Source organism: Corvus brachyrhynchos, unplaced genomic scaffold, assembly GCF_000691975.1.
Source record: "Corvus brachyrhynchos isolate BGI_N302 unplaced genomic scaffold, ASM69197v1 scaffold279, whole genome shotgun sequence".
In the NCBI taxonomy this organism is placed as follows: domain Eukaryota; kingdom Metazoa; phylum Chordata; class Aves; order Passeriformes; family Corvidae; genus Corvus; species Corvus brachyrhynchos.
In genome coordinates this window covers 1,258,272-1,275,714 of record NW_008246060.1, presented here as the reverse complement: position 1 = coordinate 1,275,714, position 17,443 = coordinate 1,258,272, and the positions used below count along the sequence as shown (strand labels likewise).

Sequence of the window (17,443 nt, the reverse complement as noted above, 5' to 3'; positions counted from 1 at the left end):
ACTGTAGTTAAAAATGCCACTCTAGTTGCAAGCTCAAAAATAACTCTGGGCATGTTAAAACAAGGTGATACGATTAAAAGAATCATAGAAGCAGCGTATCTATAGCTTCAAAGAGAAAACCCTGCAGAAAGACCTTTCAGAGAAACAGAAGTTAATTTCCCACAAATAGTTCATTAGAATCCCACACTGAGTTTCAATAGTGAAACACGTATCTGTACAGTATGCAACACACATTTAATGAAGCAAGCATCTGTCATCCCCAATGCTCTCACAATAATGTGGTTCTAGAATTACAGTGATAATTGGACAGATGTATCAGATGCAGTACTGATACTACAAACAAAAGTATTTCAGGTTTGCACTGCTGTTCAGTGGGACAAAGATTTATGAGCCAACAAAACTCAGCCTCAAAGAACACACCAAGCATCCAAGCTTTTGCTTATTGGGAGGCCCAATAGAAGCCATAATCATTTAAGGGGAGGGGGTATGAAATGCCCACACCAGCAAAGTCCAGTACAGCAGGTGGCTCAGCACCATTACCTGACCAGCATCAAACAGTCAGTGGGGAACAAATATTTGGGAAGCAAAAATCAAATCCAAGTCAACAGTCAAGTTTACATTTCACAAATGTCACCGAAGTATTTGTAAAGGATTGCTGTGAAAAGAAACCAATGACTTACTGAATAGTTGTTGAGTTTGAAAATTCCTAACCAGCATGGATATTATCTGCTTTTCAAACTGCATTCAGAAAGAATTTTTAATGATTAAACTTTCCCATCACCCCAACTGACTCCACAAAAGGCTTTGGTAGATAATCAATAGACAGACAGCTATGCACTACACAGAATTTAATCTGCTGCCTTTCAGTACTACAGTAAACTGAAAATCCCATCTTCCAGCTCTACACTGCACCCTCCCAAGAAAGAAAACCAGTACAGCATTAGATAGAATCACAAATTTCCCAGCAGCAATATTACTATTTATAATTAAAGATATAAATAAGCATTAGCACAATGAAATCTAAGAGAATGGGGATTACAGGGGATTATAACCTTAACATATTGTGCAACAGCAGAGATTGATACCATGACCTGATTTACGAGTGTTCACTCTCTATGTACGGCACTGCAGTGCTTTGTAGGGCTTCAGTTTCAATTCTTAGTAATTTTTGGTAACATGAGCACAGGTATTTTATGGTTTGTGTTGCTTTGTTCCTCTTTATGAGAGTTTACTACCATTTAATCATTCCCTGCATGTTAATCCATTGGTTTTTAACTCTATCATCATATGCAGTAGAAAGTACAATGCTGCACAGAAGAAACAAAATTGGAAGAGAAATGACTGTTAAGTACTTTTACCTGAATTACTGCAATGTCATGTCCCACAAAAACAAATCACATGCCAGTAGCGCAGAAGCATCAGTCGTGCTCTTGCACCCTACTCTGGCATTTATCCTTTTGTACTGTATTCCCCTTCCCAGCTCAGCTTTAGGCAATCTTTCACTAATCCAAGTTTTCCATGTCACATAATCACATGATTTATTTGCATCCTATTCCTGTTTCAGTATGAAAAACCCACTGCTGTGCTAGCAGTGCAGGTGAGACAGTGTCTGCCTGAAGTTTGCAGTTAATAAAACAGGGTAAGATAGCACATCACTTCACTTTTTAAGAATTGTATTCATTGTTAGTACATACACAAACTTGCCACTTGATGGTAAGTAATATTCAAACAGTATTAACTTGACTATATGATGGCCAACAATTAATTTTACTGTCTCTGTTAACATGACTTCCTATCTCTGAGGTTGAATCCACTTTCTGCTTGCTGATAAAGATCTAATGTAATTCACATGAAGCAAAGGCCCACATTTTAATAATTAACACTATTCATTATCTTTAAAGAGGCTAAATATGCATTTAAAAACCCATTCCTGACAGCCAGTGTTTAAAGGAGTTGCTCAGAATACACAGTGCCTGTTCCACCTGTGTTTAAGCCAGCCTGAAACCCAGCCTCCATGCCAAGAACCATCCTTAATTCCCACGCCAGGAAACATAGGAGCCTGCAACAGTGACCAAGGGCAAAACATCAGTGAGGGACAGACACACAGGGAGGTCAGGTCTTCGTACATAACTGCTCCTGCAGCACAGTCCCTCTCCCCCCCAAGCAGGGCTTAGTTCCTATTAATGCCTTTGTTCTTCTCTGAAAGCTGCTTAATTGTCGAAAATAACTCCTATCAAAGCTACTCATTTGTCATTTGAAAGAATCCTAAAATACAAGACATGGCAGCAGCCAGCAGGGAACCCCCCAGCCTTCCCTGCTGGAAATCCACCACCAGCTGTTGTGGGACAGCAGCTCCCTTTCTCCTTCCCTCTCTCAGCTAACACTAGGGAGGGCTTGTCTCTGGAATCTCCCCTCAGCAGCACTAGCAGAAGCACCCTTCAGCTCCACAGTCTGCTGGCACCACGCCAGGCACCGACAGCTGAGCCTCTGCCCACTCTACACCCAGCTACAAACACATCTGCTTCCCAGCCATCCTCTCCTACGTGTTTTTTCATCTTCCCGACCTCCTTTCCTCTTCTGCCTTTTCTCCCCAGACCCCTCTATCCCCCACAAGTGAAAGCAGCAAGTAAACAAAAGGCCATTCAGCACATCACCAGGGATGAAATGAACTCAACTGCTCTGCAAGAATGCTCCATCATTTTTTTCCCAAACTCATACGTAAAATACAATCCTTAGTGTAACTGGGAAGCGAATATCATTTGCTGGTTGGTTCTTCAGCACATAAAACGGCCAGGATTGTGATAGAAGTAATGTAACATTTGGAGTAGAAAACCCACTAGTAAGTGATTCCTAAGGCAGGAATTTCAGATATTTGGTGAGGACATAGCATAGAAAACACTTTATTTATGATTTACAAAATCTGTTATTGTTTCCAGATAACACAAGATTAGAAAATAAAATCCCATCATTTAAAGCCTACAAAAATCTAGAAGCTTAGATTATTTTCACGCAAGCATTCTCATTTATGGTATTTAATCACACGTGTTTTTACAACCATTGAAAATAAAACATTCCTTCCATTACTTGAAACTAGCTCTTTTTCGAGCATACAAGAGACACCATAAATTGGATTAAAGCAAACCTACACAACTTCGGAACCCATATGTCAAACTTACAAAGTTTAAGAAAGTTAGTTCTCTGAGGACCAGAACTCCAACACATTATAAAAGTTTTTCCAGGTGAACCATTTATGCGAAAAAAACCTAAAGAACAACTTTAAAGCTGACATAAAAACATGGAATGAAGTTCATTTCTGGTGCTATTCCATTCAGTTACAGCATGGGTCAACTTGTCCCATGATCTGTAGAAATACTGTCATGATTCATCACCGTAAAAAAACGACCAAAACCTTATTTAATTAAAGCATCAATTACATGTGATAAACTAGGAAACAACTGTCAGAAATATTTAAAATTAAAAGTACGATTTCCACCAGCATTAACTAAATTCAATCATCTTAAATGCCTTTTGATTTTATGTTCTCAGAGCAAATTTATTTTGTCAAATTACTAGAAGATGCAAACAAGAATGAGCTATTATAATGCCAATATTACCTTAGTCAAGCAGATTAACTCTTGCTAATTATTAAATTACACATCTGGCCTGCTGCATATTCTTAGCTGGCAACAAGTTCTAATTAGCCATTTGGAAGTGTTCAGGGTGGTAGCTGAACACCCTCTGTGCATAAGGATCGCTGTCCGCGGCCGGTTTCTGTGCCGTGTAGTGGTGGTAGCTGTCGGCATGGAAGTGCTCACAGTGCAGGCTAATCCACTCTCGCTCAGTACTGTACCTTTCAGCTTCGGCAAGGATCCTGGTGAGAGCCATGATGTAGCTCAGAGCCATCTGAAGAGTCTCGTACTTGGACAGCTTCTTATCTTGACCCCACTGTGGAACGACCTTTCTCAAGCGATCGAAGGCTGTGTTCAGTCCTTGCATCCGTCTCCTCTCGCGGGCATTGGCAGGCATATTCTTAGCTGGCAACAAGTTCTAATTAGCCATTTGGAAGTGTTCAGGGTGGTAGCTGAACACCCTCTGTGCATAAGGATCGCTGTCCGCGGCCGGTTTCTGTGCCGTGTAGTGGTGGTAGCTGTCGGCATGGAAGTGCTCACAGTGCAGGCTAATCCACTCTCGCTCAGTACTGTACCTTTCAGCTTCGGCAAGGATCCTGGTGAGAGCCATGATGTAGCTCAGAGCCATCTGAAGAGTCTCGTACTTGGACAGCTTCTTATCTTGACCCCACTGTGGAACGACCTTTCTCAAGCGATCGAAGGCTGTGTTCAGTCCTTGCATCCGTCTCCTCTCGCGGGCATTGGCAGCCAGTCTTCTCTTGGCAGCGTTCTCCATCCTTTCCGAACTGCACTTCACAACACAGCCTGCTCCACTTCGGCACTGCGTGTCTGACTCCACACCTGAGTCCAGGTGACTGGATTTACAGGTTTTCATATTTGATGCAGCTTCACTTTCACACACACAAAGATTACCTAGCAAAAATTCAGTACCTAAAAAGGGGTAAGGAAAGCACGCATGTGAGTAGCCTTCGCACCTCTTGAATCTGTTTGCCAGTATCAACTACGGAGTATTTTTCTTAGCTTAAAAAAAAAAAAATATAATAAAATAAAAGTTCTTCTGGTTCTTCTGGAAATGTCTGAAAATTGTTTCTTATTGTTTAAAGAAAGAACAAAGAATTTTTTTATGTCTTATGCTTTCACTCTTTTAATTTCTTTAATCTCAAAGAGAGACAAAACAATAAAATCTCCATTCTCAAAATGTATGTTACTGAAGAAAATGGTCCGCTTAATCCAAGAAGGATCTTACTGGATTAAAGGCACAACTCCAAATGGCTATTTCAAATGAGAGAAGTTCTGATTCAGTTTAGGAGAGAATTTTGCAATGGCGAAGGGTTGCGATCTCAAGATGTAACTTCCTAGGAGAGATCTCTTTTTCCTTGGCTCCTGCTGGCCAGCAATGATTGTGTCGAGCAGACAAGATGAGGCTTTATAGAAACTGCAAAAGCTAAACAGGTGGTAGCAGGTGGGCGGGCGGCACGCTGCTTCCATCCCAGCACCTTCCCACCCTGGGAACTACAGGGGGAAAAAAAAACCAAACAGTAAAATCCCAACATTACAGCCTTCATCTGGTGAGAAGTCTTCCAAAGCCATTCTGTCCAGCCCTAACAACTTGCCATCTGGAGTAGTGTCTGGCTGGCCCCACAAGACACTGGGCAGTTAAGCAAAAGATCCTTTCAATGGATAATCTGTTGCAACTCAGGGGAAAAAAAAAAATCCCTGTGCATTGTAGTAATATACATTAAAACAAGTGAAAATTCTGGCTCAGTATTGAGGATAGAAGAAATAACTGTATTAACGAAAAAGGAGAAAGAGCTAAAAGATATGTGGCCAAGCCACTGTTTTGCACATATGGTACCAAAATAAGTAAACTCAAATTATTAGAAATCCTTCAGCACTCACAATTTAAATACTGTATAAAGTACACAACATTTCAACCAGAGTAGTATCTTGAGAAAAAAGGGGATTATATATTTGTCTGTCAGCAAACTCAATGTCAGTAAAATAATTTAAATATATTTAAACAGTTAAAATGTAGCTACAGATTTATCTAATAATTGCAAAAATAGATAGGTTGTGATATACACAAACATGCAAGTATACAAATCACCTGAAAGCTGCCCTTTTTAATACACCAGATTAAAGTATATATGTATATTTTATGTGAATTAAAAGTGTCTTTTTAGTAATATCTCTATATAAGTGACAAGAATAAAAGAGGATATGAAAAAAAAATCTGCTTGCTAGTAGCAAGGGATCAATTCTGCTACCAACTGAAACAACAGAGGAGCCACCATATATACACACCCACGCCCCATAATCAAAACATTTTTCACTGTACTTGTATTATTAAAATCATAATTACATAAACTTACAAGGAAATACCATATGATCTTTTTATGATGTACACAAAAGGAAAAAAAAAAACCTGCCACACAATGATTTATTATCTGTATTGATTTCAAACTTAATTAAATTGTTACCAGCATTCATAAATTAGTAACTTTTTTCATTAGAGACTGAACATTGTATATTTAGAACTATAGCTCAATTGTTTTCATTATGACTCCAAAACTTGGTGTAGCTGTAAACAGCTGATTAATCCCTAGCAAAAGCAATGACAATGAAATGAGGTTGAATAATCCAAAAACAATAGGATGCAATTGAACACTAATGGACTCCAGCATGACAGATGTTGAACGTCGGCTGTTACGCCCAGTTGCTCTGCTCTTAATATTCCGCATCCTAATGATCATGAACAGAGATGATAGTTGGGGTAGGGAGTCTCCATTATTCCATTATCAAAATGTATGCCACTTCTTCAATTTTTAAAGAAGTACAACTTCATCACGTTTCATTAGAAATGTTCAACTTTGCTATCTGTGTGCACTGACCTATTCTCCCAAACATAAAGAGCTACTACCACATGCTAAAACGCCACTTTCTGACTGACAATTTCTGATTATCTGTGTGAGAACGGCTCCCTACAAAAACCCACAGAAACATATGTCTTTCTCAAAAGGATCAGCAATTAGAATTTGTGAGATTTCTGTTTCTGAAGATGCTCCATGGGAAGTACCGCATGTGTGGTAGAAAAGAAAATCCACATCTGACCTTCATGCTATTGCTAAAGCATGTTTTAGTGCTACTGCAGCCTTCTATCCCAACGAAGTTTGTTAGTTAAACCCTTCGTCTCTTACAATGAATCTCAAATGATTTTTCATGTAAAAGAACACCAGAGAATTAAGGTGTTCTGTAAGTTAATAAATATTGTGTGTTCTCATGAAATAGCTATTACTCAATTCAGGTAATTAATCACTCTTCATCTTAAGGGTGCTGCTAACTTCATACCATAAATACTAAAAACTCCCCTTTAAAATAGAATATTGTATTTTTTCACACGTCAGCAGTTTTCTTTAACTTAATATATCCTGCCAGTATAAATTACAATAAAGACTTCAAATATACTGAAAAACACAGTGCTTCAGAAACTTTGTATTTTACTTCACTAATGCACAGCACACAACAGTGCTGTTCATTTTCCCTTCCTAATTGATTCACCGCCATTATCATGCTTTGACTAACATACTGCTACAATCTCAAGAGAGAAGCTGTGATTTATCTCTCCTACTGAACACACTGTAACTTCAGCTTAAATGATTTACTATCGAATCACAGGACAAGAGCCAAGATCCATTTAGACTAATAACAAACTGCTAACAGGATTTTATAGCTCATAGGCAAAGCTAAAAAATGCTCTCTGGCTGATCAAGATACCTGCTTTTCATCACTTAAAATTTCATAAAGTTTCTGCTTTATGAAAGAGAAATACAAAAAGTATGAAGGTCTTATCCACACCAATTTAGTTCATTTGCACAGCCTCCTTGCATAGCCTTATGACAATGTTACCTCAAACTAAAAAATAATCTGCTTTATTGCTCAATGAATAAGAGAAAAGGTATCAGTTGGAATTTTCACAGGTTTCTTTCTCTTGGTTTGATTTCCTCTATATTTCAGCTTGTCTCAGTTAGTGCTTACATAATTTTATTCCCTCCTCCCTTTACTTTTAACAATTTGTCATAGATATTACTGATTGAAATTTTTTTCAAATTATTATCAATATTTTTATTATACATTTTTTAAAAGCTATTAATATATCCTGATGTGATAAACTACTGTGGTGCTAAAAGCTTTTCTAAATCCCAACTTATTTAGTTTCATGCATTTTGTACATCAACCATTTCTCAAAAATTTCCCTTTTACTCTTTTTTTTTTTTGTCATAAAACAATCTCAAGCCAGAAAAACACCAGAATCACCAGAAAGAAGTTCTGTGTCTACCCAGTTGCTCAAATTTCAATCTTTGAATCTCTAACTATGCAGGCACCAATTTAGTGCTACTCAGTGATCCTGGCAGCATTATTCTGGAGTCATATTTTAATTCTAAAACAGTATAATTAATCAAAATATTATGTTTTCCTCAGAGAAAAACAAGAGACAGATAATGCTATTTCAGTCATAAACCAGATTATTTTAGCAACTTCAACCCACCACTGGTATTAGGAAAATAAAGCAGAGTTTCAATCCATCAAAGAAATTAGCTAGTTTCAGAATTTATGACTACATACATAAACCCATTCAAAATTGTCTGCTAGGTATCCAAGTTAAAAACTCAGATGCAATTAGCATAGCACCCACCAAGAGATGAATGTCTTTCACCTGTACTACTATGGAAAACACAATCAAATTACTTTTACTGGGAATTGACTGGAGCCAGATACTAAATTTAAAATTAAATGAAGGCAGTACTTCTGGTTGAAGTCTAATTCCTCCCTACTTTCTCTACCTGTATTTAAAAAAAAACATATACAAGCAATGTATCGAAACAAGAATCTTACCTCTCCCTTCTAGCCAGAACTCTTTCATCTCAGGTAGATCCTTTCTAAAAGCCTCAAGACTCCTCACCACTGTAGTTTACCCTGCACAAAGCAGAAAGACTGGCATGCTGTAGGCTGCCTAATTAAGAGCAGGTGGGTAACTATGAAAATATGTCCATCCTTAAGGGCCCAATTTCTTGTAACATTTGACTCAGCTCACAAGACAGGCTAGAAATCCATGGTGCGCAGAATCACTTCCTTTCCTGCCTTGGTTATTTGCATTGTTTTCCCTGTCACAGCTATAGGACTATCCAATACCAACAATTCACAAGAGAATGCTGTATCCTGAAGGGACACTTAGACAGTAACTAATACTGGAAGTGGAACAACAATCTACAGCTGCAAGAGGAGTTTGCAGTCATTTCACCTGGGCCTTCCCACCCTGGTACTGGACACCCTTCCCTACAAAGTGCTTAGAACATTTCACTTTCCTCTTCAGTCTCTCTGAGGTAAGCTCTTCCTTCTAGAAGCTCATGTAACTGCCCCAACTACACTTAAGGCTCTACCTGCCATACTGCCCTCCAGTTACCACTTCTCAATTCACCCATTTTTCTTCTGTTCCACATTATCCTTCTCACCTCCCTCAGGTGAGGCTCAAAAAGCAGAGCTCTCCCCAGTGATCCTGCACAGAACACCCTTTCAACATAACTTTGTTTGAAAGCATGCTTTTGCAACAGGAGGTCAGAAACCTCTTAAAAAACCAAAAAGGAGAAAGGAGTCCTTTTACCACATTACTAGAGGAACATGTCTCAAACACTGAGCTGTTTCTCATTGACACTATACACTAAATTTGGTTACATTATGTACCTTTGTATACACACATGACAGATCATGAAAGAAGTTTCCACTTAGAATGATATTGCAACTCACTGCACCACTAAAGCAGCAAAATAAGCTCATTTACAAAGCCAGTGAATTTTCCAACTATCACCTACATCTCATGTGCTTAAAAATACAGTTATCTATCAAGGTCAACTCCACCTGCACACACTCAGCAATCTGCAAAAGCTGTCCTGATGTTTTTCACATGGGGAGCTACAGACACAACACACCAGGGCACACGTGGTGACCTGGCACAATGTTCACTGGTCACTGCTCCACCAGAACTGTGCAAGGAAGCTTGGCTGCTACAGCACTACAGCTGTGGGAGGTTTGTTCCACAGCTGAACTGACTAGTCCGGGTAAAATACTGACTCTCTGTTTATCTTTCAGATGTGAATTAACCTGATCAGAACTATTTCCAGTAGCACTGGGCAATAAAAATTCAAAAAACAATTTAAAATACTTGTTAAGCATTACATAGGCATTCTGACACAGGCAAGAGCAGATCCCATTTATTTAAGATGTAATTCAGTTTCTTTAAGTACCTTTTATTTTCCTATATACCCAGTCTCAGAGAGACAAGAATCTTCCAGAAAAGACCTTCCATTATTATATAGCTTGAGACTTATTAAAAGCACTATGCATGCTATGCACCATGGAACAGATGAGGGAAGGAATCTAGTTTATCCTCCTGATTCCAGACAGGAATTACTGGTTTTTGATCTCCGAGAGATGTTTTCCTAACCTGTTCTATAAAGCCTCTGACAGGGTAATTAGCAGCACAAGTGACAATTTATTACCTTTTCAGATATCAGGTACCTCAGGATTAGAAAGATCAAGTAGATGGTTGGGACATACTTAATCAGCTGATTTGACCATGCTACCTCACAGCAGAAGGAAGTATAAACTCAGGACTCTTGGGTTCAGCTCCAGGTTCTAGAGAGAGCAATTTTCCAGCGGTTGTTTACCTTAGTCCTGAGGACCTTACCTTAGTCCTTCCCTCTCTTGTGGCCCCTCCCCTTTCTCTAACTTTTTCAGGAGTCTCTCATCCAGTTACCAACCTGCCCGTTCCTCACACCTGTGCATCACAGTCACCTCTGTAAAATACAAGGGGATCTTTGTGGTTACACGGATGTGAACTCCCATGTTTCACCCCTGTGCCCACTGCCCTCCAAATACAATTGGCTGGTCCATTTAGCCTCAAACCAGAGATGTTTGTTCCAAATGGATTCTGCAGAGATGGCAACAGCCAAAGGCCAACAATTTTTGAACCTGAAAATGTTAACTAGGATGCATACAAATGTTTTTAAAAGTTTCTAAATGTAGCTAAATTTAATGAGACACATGACACTGAAGCACCACCAGTGCTACAAATGAAACAAAACCAAAAATCCCAAGCTTGCTGCAAAGAATGGATGAACCAAAACCTCTAAAAGGACATCAGCTGTGTTCTTCCTTAATCAATAGACATGGTCAGACAACCTCAAGTAGAGGATATGATTTGTTATTACATTTTACCTGCTGAAAGATCAACCTTTTGCTGGATCAGGTGGTGTTATGGCTTTCCTGTCCCTAGGAGCTCCTTCCTCCCAAACACCAGCAAGGGAGGCAACACAGCAGTCTTAGATTGAGTCCGTTTCCCATGCCAACTTTGTGAAAAAATAGTCTTTCCTACCCTGTAGTAAGTAACTCTTAAATTACCTGTTTGCTATGACATCAGAAGCACAAGAAACACATTAACATTATTGCAATCACTGTTAAAAAAAACCCCTCAATTTCAGTTGCTCTACATTTAAAAAAATACCAAGACCATTCACGAGTTAGCCTTTAATTTTTTTTTTCTTTGGAACTGAGAAGAAAGCCTACAAAAAGCCCTAAGAATAGAAACTGAATGGGTAACTATGCTGAGAGATAGTCTGGAAATTCATCATGGAACAACAAAAAAGCACTTTCCCTAGAAGGCTCTCCCTAGCCAGCAGTTTAAGATCATCAAATACCAAGGTGTGAAAACACAACCCCTTTTTATTTTCTGATAAACCTTTTTCTCTTAATATCTGGCGGTTGTCTTCCTGAAACACAGGAGAACTAAATCTGTTCATACAGTACCTACAGACTTTAGTATTGGCAATGAACTGACTTTATCACAGCCTAGGGAAGAGACAGCTGTTACAGGAGTGGAGCTTTCTGTTTACCCTTGAGGGACAAAGGGAAGCAGACAAAGGGAGATATAAAAGGTGTGTCACGGTATCAAAGGAGAGGAGTGTAAGAATGTGCTCCCGCTGAGCTTCCCAAATACCTCATCAGAAAAAAATCTTATTTACAGTCAAACAAACAAAAACACTGGTTGTACATGCAGATTTTGGTCAAACAAGTAGTTTGATGTACTTCAAAGGAGACAAAAAAATTGCAGCATGTTACCTATTATATTAAAACTTTTCTGCATAATTTGTAACTGCGAAATAAATGCACTCCCTGAGTAAAAGCACTGTTTCTCTCCCCAGACATGAACAGCTAATCCATCTCATTTCCAGTAAGGTTTTCTCTCTCGTGTGCCAAATGTCCGCAGGACAGGACCAATAACAGCCACTCTGAACATTCAGATTTTTATTCCTTCCACCAAAAACATTGATTTTCTCCATTCTTTCCTACAGTGAAAAGTCACTGTCTATTGTTTTTTAGCCACAAGAACAAGGAGATGCGAAAGTGAGTGCTGCAATCCACTTATGGGACACTACGGCTTGCGTAAAGTTTCTGTACCGTAAAGACTTTGCAACCTGCATACTGCTTCACTCAAAGTACAGAAATAATTAATGTGCAGAACAATACAAGCTAGTTTAAGGACGAAAGTGAGTGTTGAAATTGTTGAAAAGAGAAATACTTCTTGATGAGTAGACAAAAAACAAAAGCCATAGGGAATGGTCCCCATTTTGAGAAGCGGAAAAGTACATAAGGAAGAAGCTCTGTGTGGGATAAAACATGGTGTCTAATGCCATGAGCCTCTAAAGACCTGAGTATATTTGATATTCCGCCCTAAGTAAACTCACTGAATTGAATGGCAGTCTGCTTACAGTATTAGACACCAGCACCTGGAATTTCAGGAAAAAGAGAAAAGCAATGAAAGGCAATGGGGAAAAACAAGGGCCACAGGATGAGATAAAAGCAGAGAGGCAGGCAGCAACAGAAAGTGATAATAATAAAACATGGGAAGGTTTCAAGTGGACTGAGCTGCAACAGTTTACAGTGGCAGGAACACTTGGTCCATAAGATTAGGAACTGTCCTTTGTTTTATTTCTTCTCATGCCCTCTGACTCATTGTTGTAATGCGAAGAAGAGAATGTAATGCACCTTGGAAATGAATTAGTTATACAGCTGATTCCTAGCCAATTAGGAAGAAGACTCTCAAAACTCCTCATCTCCCAAAAACATAATTAATGTTGTTTACCCAAAACAAAATTGTGTATAGATGGTGCCACAGTTTATCGACTGTAATAAGAATACATGAAGGAACAATGATGAGAGTGATGCCATAGGATGCTGTAAGCTTTTTATAAAATCATTTTTCACTTCAGAAGGAGTTATTTTCTTGTGTAAACAGGCATAAAATTACTACCCAGTGCCCTGCTTCTCATTGATTTCTACTTGGCACAGTTTGCCAGATGCTGTTTGGTCTAAGTGTTGCCTTGACCTCCACTGGTGACGCTGGCCCCTTTTCGCTTTGTGGTGCAGTATTTTCCCAGCAGGGAGGTCCCACCCCTCTAATAGTTTGGTTGCAACTTTTGCTAAAGGCTTGGAGGTTACCCATATGTTGTAGAGGAAGGGCCAGCCTGGCTGGAATTAACTCAGGAGTGGCGTCCAGCTTTGTGGCTGGAGCTGGCCCAGAGGAGATTATAAGTGCCCCGAAACTAATTAAATATTTTGTCTCCTGCTGGTAAACAAAAGCGAATGAGGGCAAAAATACTAAATGCCTGATTTAACTAGGATCTGTAAGTAGCTTGACAACAGCAACCCTGAAGTCAGTGATGCATGATTTAAAAGCCCCTAATGGGTCAAAGCTGTTACACAAATGAGACTTTGGTCGATTATCCTTCACTTTATATATTTGCAAAACTGTTACATAAATGTACTTCCTATCAGTTTTCAGAGTGTTTCACAAGAGCATTTCTGGGGTAAGAGCCATGAAGCCCAGATATTTATTTGGAAGCATTCTTAACTTTCACTTTTGCACTAAAGAAATACAGAAAGTAAATATAACCACCAAGAAAATAAAGGTACAAATAAGAAGTGACAGTACTTTCAGTAACATTTTCAAGGATATGAACTGTCAAGTGTTGCTTCACAATTATGAAAGAGAAAAATTCTCTCAGTTAATAACATACCTAGTAAAATTTTTTCAATTCAATTTTCTCAGCTAAGTGCCTTCTTCTAGGCACTTCTATTAAAATATATATATAAAACATATAGAATATATATAATCAGTTAAATTATTTAAATGCAGAATAATATATATTTAATCACCTAAATTATTTAAATAATGGATCAAATGCTGTTGATATATACAATTCAGATTTAATGTATTCAGTTGTGTAAATCAAAAATCCACTCTCATGGCATTTTAAATATTGTATGTCCATAAGGGCATACTACGTTTTAAAATACCCTACTGCAGACTCAGTTTCTTTTCTTTTAGAAATATGTAAGAATTATCACATAAATATGCCATGACAATGTTTTAGAAGGTTAAGTGAAGAAAAGTCTTACAAAAATCTCATTACGAAAGAAAATGTGAATTCTGATTTGATGTTCTGTATACTAATTTCCCATGCATGCTTAACTTCATGTGTTTCTGTAATCCTACTGCAGCTAATGGGACTAATCCAGTATCCAAAGGTAAAAATAGCAGTAAGGTTTGATTGTCCAGGACCCCAATACATAATGCTGTGAACTAGAAAGTGACTTGTTAACGAAAGCAGAGCATTCACCTCATCTGCGAGGGCGTGTGTTCAATCTCTGTATTTTCCATAAGTCCAATTTTACTTGCTTTTTAAAAAAAACCCTTTACAATAAGGTTATCTTTATTTGCTGAAATTTGAAACTTACTGAAAAATGGCAAGGATCAAGTATATGAGTAAAAGAAAAGTAAACCTTAAAACCAATTGGTAGATATATTTACATATATATATATACACACATATAAAATATACAAAATATATATAGATCTCACTTCATTTTTATTGTACTTTACCATTAGATTTTTACTTTACAATTTAACTGTTATGCAAATTAAGTAATCCTCAGTCAGTTTAAGTAAAAGTTTATACTAAGGGCTGATGTTGCAATTACTGCTTTCCAAATTAAGGAGGAACTCTTGTAGCTCTCTTGGTCTGCGCCCTGCCCAGACAGCTGAGCGCCCATGCACACACTCATATTCCACATCTGCTCTTTTGTCTGGATGAACAGCAGGACGCCACAGAGGTTTCCCCATCAAAAGAAAGGCAATTCTAAAAGATTAAGATGTTCTAGTTAGGCACATGGTAACATTTGATGTTTCGGATTTTCAGCTCTCCCAAGTGTCACATTTGCGAGCTCTCACAAATTGGATGTGATGGGTGTATTCTAAAAGCTACCAGGAAAGGCAGTTGTGAATAAAGAAACACTTAATGTCATGCCTGCTAATAGATAGTACTGGGCTTAGAATGCACAAAGGACAATGTTTCCCATCAGGTACAAAGTGATAAGCCATGGCTAGAACAGCAAAAATCTCACTTCACCCCATGTATAAAGCAAAAGGACTGAACATTTGATACCAAAAAGCTTGTTGTTTGTTTTTTACTCCCGTGAAGCTAATTGCTTCTTTTAATTCCTAATTATTTCAGGATTTCAAGAGTCTTGAATGTCAGCATTCTATAGGATTTCACCGTAGTTTTCTTTTGAATTACACGAACTCGAGGATTGGAAAGTTTTCTCAGACTTAATTATTATCACAGTGGAAATTTCAAATTAGAAGTTGTAATAATTTTTTACAGAAGTATTTTCAGCCACTTCCCTTATACAAGTTTCCTTGTTTCCATACAAAATAAATTACACAATCATCCTCATTTAATTGCATACATCATCGTTTATGTCATCAACTACTCATGGACTTCAACTCCAGCAAAAAATGCAAGAAGGCAGCTCTATTTCTGTTGCAGCTGGCCTTATTCACATATAATTGAGAAGCAAAAAGATACATATTACTTTTTTCCCTTCTAATTTATAAAAAATGTCTGAGTACAGTAATAATTATATTTGTGTAATTCAGACTCAGTGAAAAATGTCTCAAATAAAGCTGCTATCAGTTTGAAAAATTAGGGATGCTATTAAAGTGAAACCCTAGGAAAACTTTTGAGGAATATGGGTGACAAAACAGGAACATGTGTGTCATGTAGACAGGGAACACAAGCTTGTCTCCACTTTTTTCAGCAAGGCTGTTTTCCAGAAATGGTGTTAATGTTTTCTCTCCCAAAGCAATAAGGTCTCAATACATTGCACAAGGCCTTTGCATAGGTCCAGTTGGAAGAAGCATGCAAGAAAATTTCTCCTAGTTAAGAAAAGACTGGCATAATCAGTCTCAGGTCTCACTAAAAGAATAACATCTGAAAACAATTGAGGAGGGGAAACAAACACCCAGAACTTATGATATCTCCTACTTTTCCTTGGCTGGCAGGAAAGGCTAACAGAAGCGATAAATTCATATTGTACTGTTCTAAGGATCAAGATCCCACTTTCTTTTTGTCCATCTCAAAATACAAGGGCATAGCACAACTTAACCCACACTCCCAAACAGCAGGAAATGTAGCAAAGATTACACCTCCTAAAGTATAATTCCCTTTGGAGCGCTTCCTGGAACTGACTGTATTATTCTTCAGTCGGTGCTAGTGCTTGATAAGACAACCGAAACCTTTGTTAAGAACTTCCAAAATTCAATAGAAATACCAATTAACTGGTATTCTGTCTGGAACTAATTTAATTCAAAGGTGTCATCTAGTACCTTGGGATATGGTGTGTTCTGCTTTGGAGAGAATCAATCAGTGAGAGATTGATGAAGGGGTGGTGAGGTCAGGTTTGCAAATACAGAACCATCTGCAGAGTCTCCTGGGTTGGTACCTGCAGCATAGTAATTTACAGGAGCAGGTGTTTCCTTTTAATCTACATTTTTTTTCTGCTGAAATTGTAACTCTATTGAAAAAGTGCCTGCAGTTTTTTATTAAGAGGGTACTTTGTTCATTTTTGCTATTAGCTAACTACTGAAAGGTTTCCAGAAGTTTTAATGCCCATAATCCTTAAAAATACAGTTCAGAGGCTGTGATGTTAAATATGGAAGTCAATCAGACATCTTCAGAAAGCTGCTACATATAAACATCATAAAGCCCAAAAGTCTGTTTTTAAAACAGAATTATATTGTTCAGGAATGAGCCATTTCTTCCCGAATATGGGTGACTGAAATTATCATAGTTGTTAAGATTACAGTTTCTTTCTGTTTACAGCCATAAATAATTATGGAGAAAGGAAGCTTTCTGAAACAGAAAAAAAATTTCAAGACCTCCAGATGGAATTTCCCACCTGAGTTGAGCTTGGTAGGATGGGCACTTCCCCTTTGGTTTGGATCCAAAGCACGGCAAAAGGTCAGTAGAGAATATATTTGAATTTAAACTCAGGTTCCTGGGTTTGTTGCACCTCACACCCTGCTCCAGCTCTACTATGATCTACATTATCTCTTCTCTGGCCTAACATCTTTCAACCCGACTCCCACATCATCCCAACTGTCTTTGCACCATTGACATCAACTGGTGGCAAACAGGGACATTCTGCCCTTCAGGGTTTGAACAGTGCTCACATTCTACAGTCTCTACACAGGCATTACACCTCTTGCTTGGCACAAACCTCCTTCATTTCCTTAAAACTTCTGCCTCTTCAAAATTCTAGAGAATTGTTCTGGAGAATTTTCCTTGGATTTGCCTGGTGTATCTTATCTACTCTGCAACTCTTAACAGGACAAAAACGACATACAGAAAAGTAGTTTC

At 38.3% G+C, this 17,443-nt stretch overlaps 2 protein-coding genes across 2 annotated transcripts in view; both read right to left on the bottom strand.

The window, feature by feature from the left end:
• Positions 1-2,871: 2,871 nt before the first annotated feature.
• Positions 2,872-4,041, bottom strand: ATOH7 (atonal bHLH transcription factor 7; the record flags this gene model as incomplete). The annotated part of the gene is made up of 1 exon (XM_017746184.1): positions 2,872-4,041. A coding segment is annotated over one exon (348 nt), but the record flags the coding sequence as incomplete, so codon positions are not given.
• Positions 4,029-17,443, bottom strand: part of PBLD (phenazine biosynthesis like protein domain containing) — a 30,729-nt gene continuing 17,314 nt past the window's right edge. Inside the window, exon 9 of the mRNA XM_017746445.1 lies at positions 4,029-4,559. Coding sequence (XP_017601934.1) covers positions 4,048-4,559 — 512 coding nt within the window. The 3' untranslated portion in view covers positions 4,029-4,047. The remainder of the gene's footprint in view (positions 4,560-17,443) is intronic.